This window comes from Brachypodium distachyon, chromosome 3 (genome assembly GCF_000005505.3).
Source record: "Brachypodium distachyon strain Bd21 chromosome 3, Brachypodium_distachyon_v3.0, whole genome shotgun sequence".
NCBI lineage: Eukaryota > Viridiplantae > Streptophyta > Magnoliopsida > Poales > Poaceae > Brachypodium > Brachypodium distachyon.
Window position 1 is genome coordinate 9,922,529 of NC_016133.3, and position 13,932 is coordinate 9,936,460.

General features: G+C 49.4%; 1 protein-coding gene across 1 annotated transcript; it reads right to left on the bottom strand.

The window, feature by feature from the left end:
• Positions 1 to 6,172: 6,172 nt before the first annotated feature.
• On the bottom strand, positions 6,173 to 7,293 carry LOC106866356 (proline-rich proteoglycan 2-like). The gene is made up of 2 exons (XM_014900446.1): positions 6,946 to 7,293; positions 6,173 to 6,343 (listed from the first exon to the last, which is right to left on the bottom strand). The coding sequence occupies exons 1-2, from the start codon at positions 7,291 to 7,293 to the stop codon at positions 6,173 to 6,175; spliced, it is 519 nt and encodes a 172-aa protein (XP_014755932.1).
• Between the last annotated feature and the right edge of the window lie 6,639 nt (positions 7,294 to 13,932).

Sequence of the window (13,932 nt, forward strand, 5' to 3'; positions counted from 1 at the left end):
CCACAGCAAAAAACGATTAATTTACATGTAAAACACTACAGTTAGCACTAATACCAAATCTACAGAACTACAGGGTCATTCAGGTCATTTCAGCATATTTCAGTTGCAGCTGCAGCGGACCAGCCGCCCAAACAAATAGGCTCCAATCTTCCAGCTGCAGCTGGCAGCTACAGCTGATTCTGGAATCTGCAGCTGTAGAATCTGAAGCTGTGGAGCTCCGGCCCAAACAAACACAACCTGAGTGAGGTATTCAATCGCCAACCTTCTACTTTCGGCCAACAATGGGTCTGGACCAAGCAAAATGGCATTGAAGAGGAGGGGGCTGGCGACGGCCATCCCATATTGCTTCACCCTATAGGCCTCCCTCACAGTCTTAATATGGCGTTGTCGAGGCACTTGCGGTTGAAGAGGTGAAACAAGTCGAGGAAGTCAATGCCGAAGGTAACGTCGTTTTCCCTCTGGATTTCCCCCGTATTGGAGTCGAAGAAGCCATAATGCTTTGGCACTCGAACCCTAATTTCCAGATTTGTTAGGTTTGCGCCTGATGATGCCACATTCATGTATTTTTCATGGAGCTCTTGCATCTCCCGTGGCAGGCGATACAGGTCATCCAGGGACACCAACGGTTGTCTGGGGTGGAACAACAAAAATTGGGAGGATCGCCTGTCCACGAAATAAGATCCATCAGGCAATCTATCTCCAACACGGGGGTGGGTGGGCATCTTCCGAATGTCTGGTCGCTCTTCCCAAATCCCTTCTATCCGCGGCGGCAGTTTTTGGTTGTCTTCCCGTAGAAGACGACTCTTTCCCCTCCTTGGAGGAGCCCTTGCTTGCCTTGCCGCCTGTCCCCCTCTTGTATTTCCTGCGTCTCAGGAAATCGGAATTGTCCGGTTTATGTGGGACTTGCATCCCAGATGGGGCACTTGGACGGGGCTCTAATGGGGCCGATGCTGCTGCGACTCTCCGAGGGACGGGTCTTGGTACGGATGGCTTCGGGGCTTCGGATTTGGGCGGCGACGGAGGATTTTGGCCTGCATTGTCGTCGCTGCACTCCGCCGCAGGTGAGAAGTCTCGTTCCACGGGCTCGTAGTCCAAAGGAGCGGGTAAGGTGCCAAGCGGCGACGGAGACGTCAGGCGCCGGGCGGGTGGAGACGGACCGAGGCGGGGCGACGGAGATGGAGAAGGAGAAGGCTCCGTAGCGAGGACCACCAACCTCCTAGGCCAGATGACGTAGGAGTTGACGCAATCCCTTAGGGTCGTCGCCTCTTTGTGCGGAGGATAAGGGACCGGTTCATCCTCGAAGCCCTTGAGCACGTAGTCCACCAGCACCCTGACCATGTTGTCTCGAAGGGTCACGTGGTGCACCACGGCCGTACGTGGCATCAGCAACCTGCGCGCGCCCAGAGGATTCCCCACCGTCGGCATGTGTAGCCGGCTGTAACATCCCAATTTTCAAAACCCTTCATATGCATTGCATATCATAAGCATCATGTCACCCTTGCATTTGATCACTTTCAAAACCCTAAAGTTTGCCCAGAAAACCCTTTTTCAAAAATGCTGTTATTTGATTTTGGGCTTTGATCTTGCTCTTGGGTATTTGCATTATTAACCCATGAGGGTATTGTGGTAAAAAGGGATTTAATGCATATATATAGAGCTATCCCATAATTGGCTTTTGAAAGTATTTTGAAAAATAATTTGTTTTGATAACCTAAGGGCCCTAAAAGCCATTTTATAGGCAAATGTATTTTTAAATATTTTATTTTGAGAAAATTCTTGCTCCAAAAGTTAGATCATATGAAAATATGATTTTACAAATTTTTTTGCATTTTATTTGGAGTGATTTGGAGCTCCGAATCAATTTTGAGGTTCGAAAACAGAAAATAGATAAAAGAAAAGGAAAAACCGAGGAAAACCGGACCGACCCGGTCAAACCGGACCGGACCGGACCGAACCGGACCGGACCGAACCGGACCGGACCGAACCGGACCGGCTCAGCCCGCCCGAGCCGTCGCTCTCACTGACCGGTGGGACCCACGCGTCATCTTCAACCTCCGTCCGAAAAATCCGGCCACGCACGCCCGCGAACTGCCCACGAATCCGTTCCGATTTCATCGCGCACGAACCACCAAATCCGAAACCCCGCGCGTCATATCGAAGCCCCCGAACTCCTCTACCAATTCCCCCAAACCGCTCGCCCAATTTCGCATCGGTTAGGATTTAATTTCTCGCCGAAGTTCTTCACGGACGCCGCCGTTCTTCGCGTTTTTTCGCCGCTCCGGTGAGCTTCTCCCATCCCCGGCCACCTTCCCGTTCTCCCCTCTCCCTAGCACATCCGGTGACGCGCTCGGTTTCGAGGTTGGACGCCGTCCGCGCACCGCCGTTCGCCGCCCGTCTTCCCCGCCTCCGGCCGCCTGCGCGCCCCCCGCCCGTGCTCTGCCCGCACCCGCGCGCCGCCCGCGCCCGTGCCGCTCGGCTGCGCCCCGAGCCGCCCCGCACCGCCCCGCGCGCCCGTGCTCCGCCCCGCGCCCGTGCGCCGCCGCCGCCGGCCGCCCTCCGCGCGCTCCCGCCGCCTGCCGCGCCGCGCTTCCCTGTGCCGCCCGCAGCCGCCCCGCGCGCGCCGCCCCCGCCGCCCGCCCGCGCCCGCCTCCGCGCCGCCTGCCCGCGCCGCCGCCGGCGAGCTCGTCCGCCGGCCGGAACCCTAGAAACCGGCCAGTCAGGTTTCGCCACGTGGCAAGTTTTGTTTTATTTTATTTTATTTTTTTATTCGGCCGAAGTGGATAATACACTTTTGCAGAAAAGACCCTATAACTTCAAACCTTTATATCTTTTAAACCGTTTGTCCAAAATTTACGATCCACACCTTTCTGGAATCGTCGTAACGTGTAGAATATTTTGGCACTGTTTATTTTCAGTTTTGAATAACTTAGACAGTAGCTATTTACAAAATGGTGGTTTATGGTTTAAATTTCAAATGAATTGTTTCAAAATAGTTTTGAGCATGTTAGCTTGCTATAAAATTATTTAAACTCGTTCTCTATCCATTAGGACCAGAAAAGAAATTATTTTGTGTATAATCATGGGATGCAAGTTAAATATTGCTCTATGTTACAAAAGCCGCACAATCTTTTGTTTTAAACCTATCCATGTTTCTTGCATATTAATTACCACTTTGATGTTGTATAATCTGTCCAAACAATTTGAAAAACTTTTCAAAACAGAAACGAAGCTTCTTACCTTAGAGGTAACCTTTGTGTGCATCAGCATAGCATGTGCATCATGGCATGGTTTTTGTATTGAATGTTGTGTTTATTGTGTGTGTTCCTTTTATTTTAGATTGTGTGGAGTGTAAGCATTGTTGTTGCGAAGAGTGCGAGAACTACCACAACCTTGGACAAGGCAAGTTCACTTTGATCATTCTCCTAAATATTTTTACTATGCACTAGATGTTTTATTAGATGCATCAGGAATATTATTCGTACTTCTATGCTAGCTATAAATCCCAGGTAGTATAGTTTACCCTCGCCATTACCTTGCTACCAAAATTGCCTTCGATTGTAGTTGAATGCTTGGCTATGGTAGTATCGTGGGGGAAATAACTACATTATTTATTGTTATGCCTTTGGCGATATGAAATGATTTTATTAGATGTAAGGCAAAACAATTAATTAAATGAACCGTCCTGGGTGGGCAGCTTTGAAGATTTTGAGGATTAGCGGCGTCAGGTCCATTTCTATGGGTCCCTCTAAGTCGAGTTCTTGTGGATTCAGGAATGGATCGTCCATGGACGTCTCTCCCGTGGATTCGGGGAGCGCCTACGTTGCAAATGTGGAATGCCACCTGGGGTAACCGAGACTGGACTAGTTTCCTATTTAGAAGCTTCTAGTACAACCACAATGCTATATGGGCTCTGGCGAGACAAGAGTAAGTTGTATGAACCTAGACCCGAGGAATTGTACTGAGGTAGCCGTGTAGGGGGAGCGTGATTCTCTCGTGGTTTAGGGAATTACCTCTGAAAATCTCGTAATCGATGCCGTTGCTACTCTACCTTGAGGACAGCAAGGGATTAACACGTCGGTTTCTTGTGGGGAATGTGTACAAACTCTCGAGAGCGTCAAAACTAAGTACTTAGCCGTGTCCCCGGCAACGGACAATTTGAGCGACTAGATGTGGAGCTGTAAGGAAAGTCTCACTCATTCTAACTTCTTAAATAAAATGAATGGTTGAACAGGGTAGGGGCTCTTGATGAATCAACATCAATGTGCTCTAGGATAATAGGAGCATGGGCGTGTCTACCCCGTGTCCAATAGTGATAAAATTCTATTTGATTAAAAGATAGGATTCAATAACTAAGCTTTTATGCAAATAGCTTGAACCCCACTTTACCACATTATGCATATATTTGGTAGGCTCTGGTATAGCTCCTAGTGAATCTTGCCAATACAATCAATGTATTGACCCTAGTGGCTGCATCGTTTGATGATGCAGGAAGCTCCGACGACGAGTAAGTTGTACGTTCTGCATGTTTGGGTTGCGGGCCTACATTCCAACACGCTCTCACCGTGGTGTTGATGTGCCCTTGTATCTTCCGTTTTTCCGCTGCTAAACAATTGTTTAATTTCTAGCTAACCCGTGAGGTTATGCGAGTTGTAAGTACCCTTTTATATTCTGGATGATACGTTGTAATATTGAGGCCTTTGTTCTATGATATTACATCTTGAAAATGTGTGTGCTAGTGAGTCGATCCAGGGACTAGCACTAAAGCACAGAGATCGAACCCTTTTACGGGGGCGGTCGCTTCACCGGCATTTGATGCCCTTCTGCGCATGACAAACATGGCAACATCATTAATAGATTGGAGCATGATAGTGGTATTTCACTATTTTTCATAGCGCGCGAAGACGCTTACCGTGAGGTTCTCGTCGGGTGGCCTAAGCGGGCCAAGCTGCCACTCGGTGCCGGAGCATGAGGTGCTCTTATTCCCCAGCGGGGACGGATCCGGTGTGGGTGGGGTTGGTTGGATGGGCGCCGGCGAGAAAACACTGTGATCAATGAAGTTGTCGACGTCACGTTGGTCCCTTGCATGCCGCATGAGCTTCCTGAGCTCCTCCCTCGCCAACACCCGGAACATCTCATATAATTTCTTTGAGCTCTGTTCTTTGCTGGACGCCCTTCTGTGTTTCCGGAAACCTTGCTCTTTCGCCATCTGCCTGCGAAAGGGCCCGGAACAGACACCTCGCATATGGCCCTCGTGCTCATTTCATTGCAGAACGTTGCTGATGGCATCATCGCACTGTTTGTTGATAGACGAGTGGGAGGCATCCGACTCCCACTCTGCCATTACACCCTGTATACAAAAAACAACATGCTCGGTGTTAATCTTATATGTGAGTATAAGAAGCCCAACCGATAAAAGAAGATGTTAGGATGAGGCCTTACGAGTGCAGCCTCTTGCTTCTATGACATAGGCTCCATGCCCGCCCACTGATTTGCGGTCATTGAAGACCGCAGCCATTTGCTGGAGCGCTCACCGCGAAGCAAAGTTGGGACCCTCGGTTGTATCCTGGCTTGGTCCAATGTGGCGTCCTCCTTCACCCACACCTTCTCCTTTCCGGAGCATGCACCACTGCCGAGGCGGTGGTCGAAGGGCTTTTTCTCATGAAGCTTCTTGTACCATTTTTGGCTGGCCTTGAATTCAGGGGGCCTGACCCACACCTTGAACCTCTCCTAGTCCTCCTCCGAGATCTCCTTCCAGTGCTTGTTAACCACAGTCTTCCAGTCTTTGCCGATGAGCTTTCTGCAGTTATATTGCCACGTGCTCTGGCCCATCCTCATGACTTGGTGCATCCACCACTCCAACCGTGAGCGGATCTCATCATTGGCAGGCACGAACCGCTTCCATGACGCCTCGTAACACTCCTGCTTCACAGCTTTAGGGACGTCGCTCCATCTTTGATAGATCCGAGCGTGTCCTCGTACGATGGCGTTGCATGTGTTGGCGAATTTTTCTGCAGCCTCCACCGGTTTCTCCGAGTACCTTTCTTTATTGAGCTTGGTGACGACCCATGTCTCCGACGGCACCTTGTTCGTCCCCCGCTTGGACTTCGACTGAGTAGTCGACGCCGTAGCCTGAGACGTCGCACCCTGGGCTTCTTCCTCATTAGCTGCTCCTTCAAGGAGCAGCTGCTTCAAGGAACAACTGCTCCTCGGCTCCTTCACCATGCTCGAAGCCATCGCTCATGGCAATTTCCGAGCCCGAGGAAGATGCTCCCGCTTCTTCTTGGACTTCTCCCTCCACAACCGGTGGCTTCTCAGGCACCTCTTCAACGCGAGTCTGAGGTTCCTATCCAACACTTATAAAAGTAATTTAAAAAAACGGAAAAATTCGGCATGACCATTGCTGTAAAACAACAAATGAGTCTACCCGAATTTTATACCTGCATAAAAAAATTCCCACCCACATATATATACCCCCTCGGCACAATGGCCGGACCCTTCTCAACGACCCGGCACGATGGCCGGGCCCACATTGCTCATATCAACCGACACGATGGTCGGGATCACATGCACCAATAACAGCACCACCAACAACATATTTATCAAATAAACATCAAATTATCTTAAGCACCAGCAAGTTAACCTAACTAGCAGCAAAATATACTAATAAGTGAACAGAACTAAGCACTTATAAGTTATATAATAAATTAATCATTTAACTAAACTAACAGCAACCCTAAACAACAAGAAATTTAGGTTTTGCCTAAGATTAATCAAATTAACCCTCATACGTTATATACTAAACAACAACCCTAAACTGAAAATTAAACCTAAACAAACAGCAACTCTAAACATCAAATTAAACCTAAACAACAACCCTAAACAGAAAATTAAACCTAAACAAACAACAACCCTAAACAGAAAATTAAACCTAAACAAAAAACTTACCTTGACGGTGGCGGTGGCATGTGGGCCACGGCGGGCGCGGTGGGGGAGGCAGGGTCGGCGGTGGGGGCCGCAGCGACGGTGGTCGGGGTCGGGGTGGCCGGGGTCGGGGCGGCAGCGGGGGTCGGGGCAGCAGCCGCGGCTGGGGGCGGCGGGGGTCGGGGCGACCGGTGGAGGCGGCGGCGTCGAGGAGGCCCGGTCGCGCCCCTGGCGATGCAGGCCGGGCAGCGGCAAGGCGGGGCCGCTGGATCTGGATCCGGTGGCCGGCGGCGGGGCCTGCGGGGCGAGGGGCTTCCCGCTCCTCGTCGTCCGTTGCCACCTCCCGCCGGAGCTCGGGTCCTGCGACGACATGGCGGCGGCGGCTAGGGTTTGGGTTTGGGAGCCGAGGAGAAGGGCGACGGCGAGGGAGGCGCGAGGGAGGGGAGGGGAGGCGAGGGAGAAGGGCGGCGGCGGCGCGAGATTTTGGCAGGGCTTCATCGTCGGGTAGAGAGAGTAAGCGCTGCTGCTCCAAAATAGACGCGCGCTTCGGATACGAAATTTTCGCCAAGTCCTGCTCTGTAATATATATAGGGAACATCACCAATGGCGGGTATTTAGTGGATACCCGCCACTGGTGACCCCTCCTAGGGTTACTGGTACAGGAGACCACTGGTGGTGGGGATTTCCGGATACCCGCCATTGGTGATCCACCAGCGGCGGATATATGAAAACTCCGCCACTGGTAATTGGAACAGGAGTGAGGGTTCACCACATTCCTGTTCCACGCACCAGTTGCGGTGCTATTATATATACCCGTCACTGGTTAATATTTTGGCTCTAGTATTATATTCTTATTATATTATGTGTCTATCTGAAAATTATAGCACCTGTACTTTCAAGTGTATAATAATTATTTCTTGTCTCACTAAAGTTTTCAATGCTAAATACATTGCTGAAAATGAAATATTTATGCTTTTTTAGTGTTTACTGTGGTTAAAAATTGTTATAAATTACAAAATTGCTCAGAATGGCCCGATATTGGCATGGAAGCTTCTCACACAATAATATGCCTGCATATGAAGTTTGGTGTAAAAATTTCAAATGAAGCTCATAAGAATACAATATTGGGATCATCTAGGTAGATATCTCTGATACCTTCTAAGCCAACATCCAAATTGTAACATTAAAACAACTTCGAGCTTGATTTTTTCCATGTGGCTTCATTAGACTGAGAGGTGTTCCCATGCAAAGTTTCAGCTCATTTCGATGAAAATTGAATTTTATGGAATTAAATTAGCAAAAAAGCCACACATAATCATAGAAATTTGTATGAAATACTATGAATTAATGTCTAAAATTTGTATTGGGAATAAACAATATTATTATACACCTAAAAGTACAACTGCTATATTTTTTGGGAATGCGGAGAATATAATAGTGCATTCTGAAATCATTACCAGTGGCGGGTTTCACACAAATCACGGCCACTGGTGAGTGGGGCAAGATTTGGGAAATCCCTAAGTCTTGTAGCACTCACCAGTGGCGGGTTTCTCGAAAATCACCGCCACTGGTGCCCCCTTCTGGTGGCGGGTTTCCCTGTATTCACCGCCACTGGTACGACTTCCAGTGGCGGGTTACTGTGACGCCACCGCCACTGGTGGCCTTCTGCGGGATGCCGCGCGAGGCGAGGTGGGAGTTTAGTCCCTCCTCGCTAGTTTACAAGCATTTCGACCAGCATAAAAGGCATTCTTCCCTTCTCCCATCAGCTTCTGAATATTCCACTCACCTGTCTCCTGTGGTCCTCGCCTGATCCGTGGGCCCGGTACCTGTACTGTTCTTTGTGGGCTCGGAATACAGCCTCGTTGGCCCGGGTCTGCGCTGGCCTAGTAGGTAGTAGGCTGCTCCTGAGTTCGCCTGGCTGGGCCCGAACCTAAAACGCTCAGTTGACCCGCGGGCTTAGAAACTTTTTTTTCTCCTTTATAATGAAAATAACATGTAATAAGTTTTAAAAAAAAAAATCCATATCTCTTAATTGTTTCCGAAATCGAAACAAGCAAATAAAATATGCATTATGGCTAGAAAAATATTTCAAACAAATTTACGGCATTTGTTTTCAAATTTGAACAAGTTAAAATTCGAACCTCGTTAAAATTCAAATTACATTGAAAATCATCAACGAGCATAATTTATCAAAATTACACAAATAGTGAACTATTGGACAATCTTGTCTTTTTTCTTTGTTGTCTTCTCTTTCCTCTTATACGTTTGGACCTCATCGTGGCTGCTTCTGGCGTAGGCCCCGTCTTGTGTGGGTAATTTTGACTTCTTTCTTATCTGGATCGCCCGTCTTGCCACCTCTCCTTCTTGCCTGGTCGTGGGATCGGGGAAACCTTCATAGTCTTGTTGTGAAGTTACTCCGTTGACCCCAACAATGCTCCTTCTGCCTCTCCTCATGACTACGCGGTTTTTCGCTATCGGGTCTTCTATGAAGAAGACTTGTTTGCATTTGGAATCAAACTGCCATGGTTCAAGCAGTGCCGAGATTCTTTTGACGTTCACCTGATGACGGGGAACATCTTTTGGCAGAATCATTGTTGTGAACCTATGATCTTCATGCCTGACATCGCGTGCCCATCTAATGCGAAACATGGCGATGGTGGTGAAGGTGTAGTCAAGCTCCCAGATCTCTTCGACCACGCCATAGTACGCTTCAGTCTGGCCTTCGCTGTTGGTCGCCGTCTCAGCAACGAGCACTATACCACTGTTTTGGTACGTACTCTTACGGTCTTGAGCCTTGGTGTAGTACGTATACCCATTCATTGCGTACGACTAGTAGGTCACGACGTTGCGGTCGGGAAGCCGTGACAACTTTTGGACAATCTTCTCATCTTCATTCGCCGCAGCCCTCGGATACCAAAGATCCTTGAGCCACATGGCGAATGTAGAATTGTGTTTTCCCTGGATCCAATCATCATTCCTGTTAGGATTGAGGTTTCAAAGTTCTTTGATGTGCATGTCGATAAACGGCTCGACCTCTGGCGTGAGTTGCAGCACCATTGTGTGTGCTCTTATACAGTCGTCCATTCTTTGGCGGGCATGCACATCAAGATCCTTCCAGCCAAGCCTACCTTCACCTTCTAGCTTCCCCTTATGTCGTGATTCGGGGACCCCTATGGTTTTGCGGTCCGCCAACCAATCAGTGCAGAACACAACGCACTCTTCTGCATGATAGCCTTCCATGATGCTTTCTTCGGGATGCCCTTTGTTATGAACATATCGCTTCAGCACCCCGTTGTATCGTTCGGGCCCAAACATGTTGTGCAGCAACGATGGCCCTAACAACAAGATCTCATCAGCAACGTGGAGCATCAGATGGACCATAATGTCAAAGAACGTTGGGGGAAAGAACATCTCACATTCGCACAATATATGTATCATTGCGTCCCTCAGTTGTAGGCAACGGTCCACCGTGATCGACTTCTAGTTGATCGTGTAGAAGAAGTCACAGAGCTTCATGACCGTTTCTCTCACCCATGGCTCCATGCAGCCTCTTATTACAACCAAAAGTAGCTGCGTGAGAATCACGTGGCAATCATGAGACTTCATGCCAACCAGCTTGTGGCTCTTCGTGTCAACGAGTTTCTTGATGCTGGATGAGTAGTTCGATGGAACTTTGATGCCATGTATCGTGCGTTCACCATTCTTGTTTTCCTGCGGCGCCTCTTCCTTTGTTGGCCACAGCTTCTCCCTTATCCCCATCCACTGCAGGTCCTTCCATGCCTTTGGTCCATCTTTTGACTTGCCCGCGTGGTGCATCATCAAGCCCAACAGGCTGTCGCACACGTTCTTCTCGACATGCATGACGTCTATGGCGTGACGGCTCTGTAAGAACGTCCAGTAAGGCAAGTCCTAGAACACGGACCTCCTCTTGTACGTAAGGCCGCCATCTAGACCAGCAGCCGGCTGTGCTTTCTCGGCCACGACTTCGAGGTCCCTGCCAATTTCGTATACTTCGAGTCCAGTCAGTTCCCTCGGTTTGTGCCGCCTCTCTGCCCTCCCGTTGAAGTTTTTCTTATCATCCCTCCACGGGTCCTTCATCTCCAGCCACTTACAGTGTCCCATGTACACAATCTTTTTTGATTCTGGCAGGAACAACTCTTCTGTCTCGTCCCCGCACTTTGTACATGCTTTGTACCCATGTGTTGACTGGCACGATGAGTTCCCGTTCGCCGGGTAGTCATGCACACATGTCAGGAGAGCTGCTCGAAGGGTGAACTCCTCCTTCTTATGAGCATCCCAAACCTTTCGACCCTTCTCCCAAAGCTCCTTGTGCCCATCCTTCAGCAGCTCCAGATACACGTTCAGATCAGCTCCAGGCTGCTTAGGTCCTTGTATGAGCATTGATAGGTGGATGTACTTCCTCTTCATGTGTTGTGTTTGCTGCTCAAGTTTCCGAACGGATTGATCCCGTCCGTACTTACCCCGAACTTGATGTTCCTGGGCTCTGCGCCGAATTCGGGGAATTCGTCGTCTAGAGTCCTCCATTGAGCCGCATCTGCGGGGTGTCTGAGGACTCCATCATCGTTGCGGTACACGCCCTCGAGATCGATATCCGCCTGAGTCGCGTCGTGGTAGACGAACGACCTGGCCTCCTTCTCCTTCTGGAACCAACGCTCCAGCCTGGTGCCACACGGGAGATACCAGACCGTCTTTGCCGCCGGACCACGCTTCACTTCTTCCTCCTCGCCGCCGTTAGGATTGGGGTCTTTGTTCCTGTATCGGAATGTTTTGCATACTGGACAACTGTGCATGTCTTTGTAGTCGCCCTTATATATGATGCAATCCAGCGGACAAGCATGGTATCTGATGACCTCTAACCCGAGGGGGCATGTAACTTTCTTCGCCTCGTACGTGCTCTTAGGCAACTTGTTGCCCGGAGGAGGTACCGTACGTAGGTAACTCAGAATCTCCATGAATCCCGAGTTCACGATGTTGTATTTTGCCTTTATACGCAAAAGCTCGAGCGTTACTTCTAGCACACTGTTATCCACGCCGACATTTTCATATAACGGTGTCTCGGCATCCTCCCTCAGCTTCTCAAACTTACGGGACACTCTCTCATCCTCGGTGTCATCCAACTGATTCTGCAGATGCTGATTGTCCAGCATTTCAACTATCCTACCGGTTGGAACGTCCTGTACTGGATCCTCACCACGGTATGCTTCTTCACCAGGCTGGTCGTCAGACTTCATGTTTTCCATCTCAATACCGTCATCGACTTCAATGCCATCCTCCCCGTGAGAAGTCCACCTTGAATAGCAGACACAAATACCCGCATGAGCAAGTGCATCTCGACATCCTCTGGCTCGTACAGTTTGCTGTTCCGACATCTCACATAGGGACAACACATCTTATCACCCCCTTTCCTATGCATATATTCCACGCCGGCATCGACAAAAGTCTTCAGCCGCTCTATCCACTCAACACGTAACCTGTCCTCGTACATCCAAGCACGGCCTATCGAGCTACAACACAATTTTTTAAAAAATAAACGAATCAGCTTGATCGATAAAAATTAAAAATTTCAGCATGACCTTTGCTAAAAAAAATAGCATTTTGCACTATGAAATTCGATGCCTGCATCAAAAACGAATTACCCCCACCCACATCGGCACGACGGCCGGTATCATATCACATAAGAAATACACGACACGAAGGCCGGTGTCAACACACATTTAATATGCTTGAACATGTACGTACACCGGTCCCGAGGTTAAGCTTAACCCTAGGGCTAACCCCCAGGGGCTAAGCTCCCCCATAAGCAGCAGCGGCCATGGACTCTAGAGAGAGAGCTAGAGAGAGAGGAGCTCATCGGAGCAAAATTAAAGTGAGAGAGAAAGGGATCCGGGAGGGAGAGCCCTCACTAGGGTGAGGGGGAGCTCTAGAGACAGCAAAAGCAGCCCGGGAGAGCCGCCGGAGAGAGATCGGGGCCGGATTTGCCACCACCGGCCACCGCGTCATTAATGGCTTTTTGGCCAAATTGAAGAAGAAGAAGAAGAAGAAGCGGAGGAAGAAGGGAGAGAAAGAAAAAGGAGAAGGGGGGAGAGCTACCTTGGAGCCGCTGCCATCAATTTTGGCAGGGCTTCGCCGCCGGTGAGGAGCAGAGCCGCAGCTAGTCCAAGACAGACGCGCGAGCTCGAACAGCTTCGGGCTCGCACAATAGTTATATATAGGAAGGTCAGCAGTGACGGGTGTACGGATAAACTGCCACTGGTGACCTCCAGCAGTGTGCGGAAAAATAAACCGCCACTGGAGGCCTCAGTAGTGGCGAGTAACTTGAGACCCGCCACTGGAGATCGCCCACCTGTTTCCCCGCTTTAGTCCCACCTCACTAGTTTACACGAGTTCCGACCAGCATAAAAAGGATTCCGCCACCGCACTTACCAGTGGTTACTACTCAGTGCTCAGTGCGTTTCCCGTTCCGGTTGAGTACTAAACTAATGATCGGACGGTGCTTAAGGGGTTCAGCGAAGGTCACTGAAACTGAGTAGTACCATCATGTATCGGGTGGTCTACCAGTGACGGTTCTTTTTTCCGACCGCTACTGGTGGTTGTTAGGGTTTTCATGGGCTTTTCCAGTGGCGGTGACAAGCACCGTCACTGGTGATGGACCACCATGGCGGTGACTTGTTTCGGGATAATATTCACCACCACTGGTGGTGAGGCAACAATGGCGGTGATCATCACGCCCGTGGATGCCTCGAGAAGCCTCTAGTGGCGGTGTGTTTTTTGGTCCGTTTTAACCTCCATTGGAGGGGATCACGGATGGGATTTTCTGTAATAGTGAATGCATGGTCTCTTAATTGTTGTCTTTAAAGAGTGTTGCATTAATTAATTTAGGAGTAATGCTTACATGTGATCGGAAAAATTAATGTTTTTGCCTATGTCTACGTGCAAGTGCGGCATCTTGAGCAATAGACAACCTGACCTTACAATAAGGAACGATAAAAT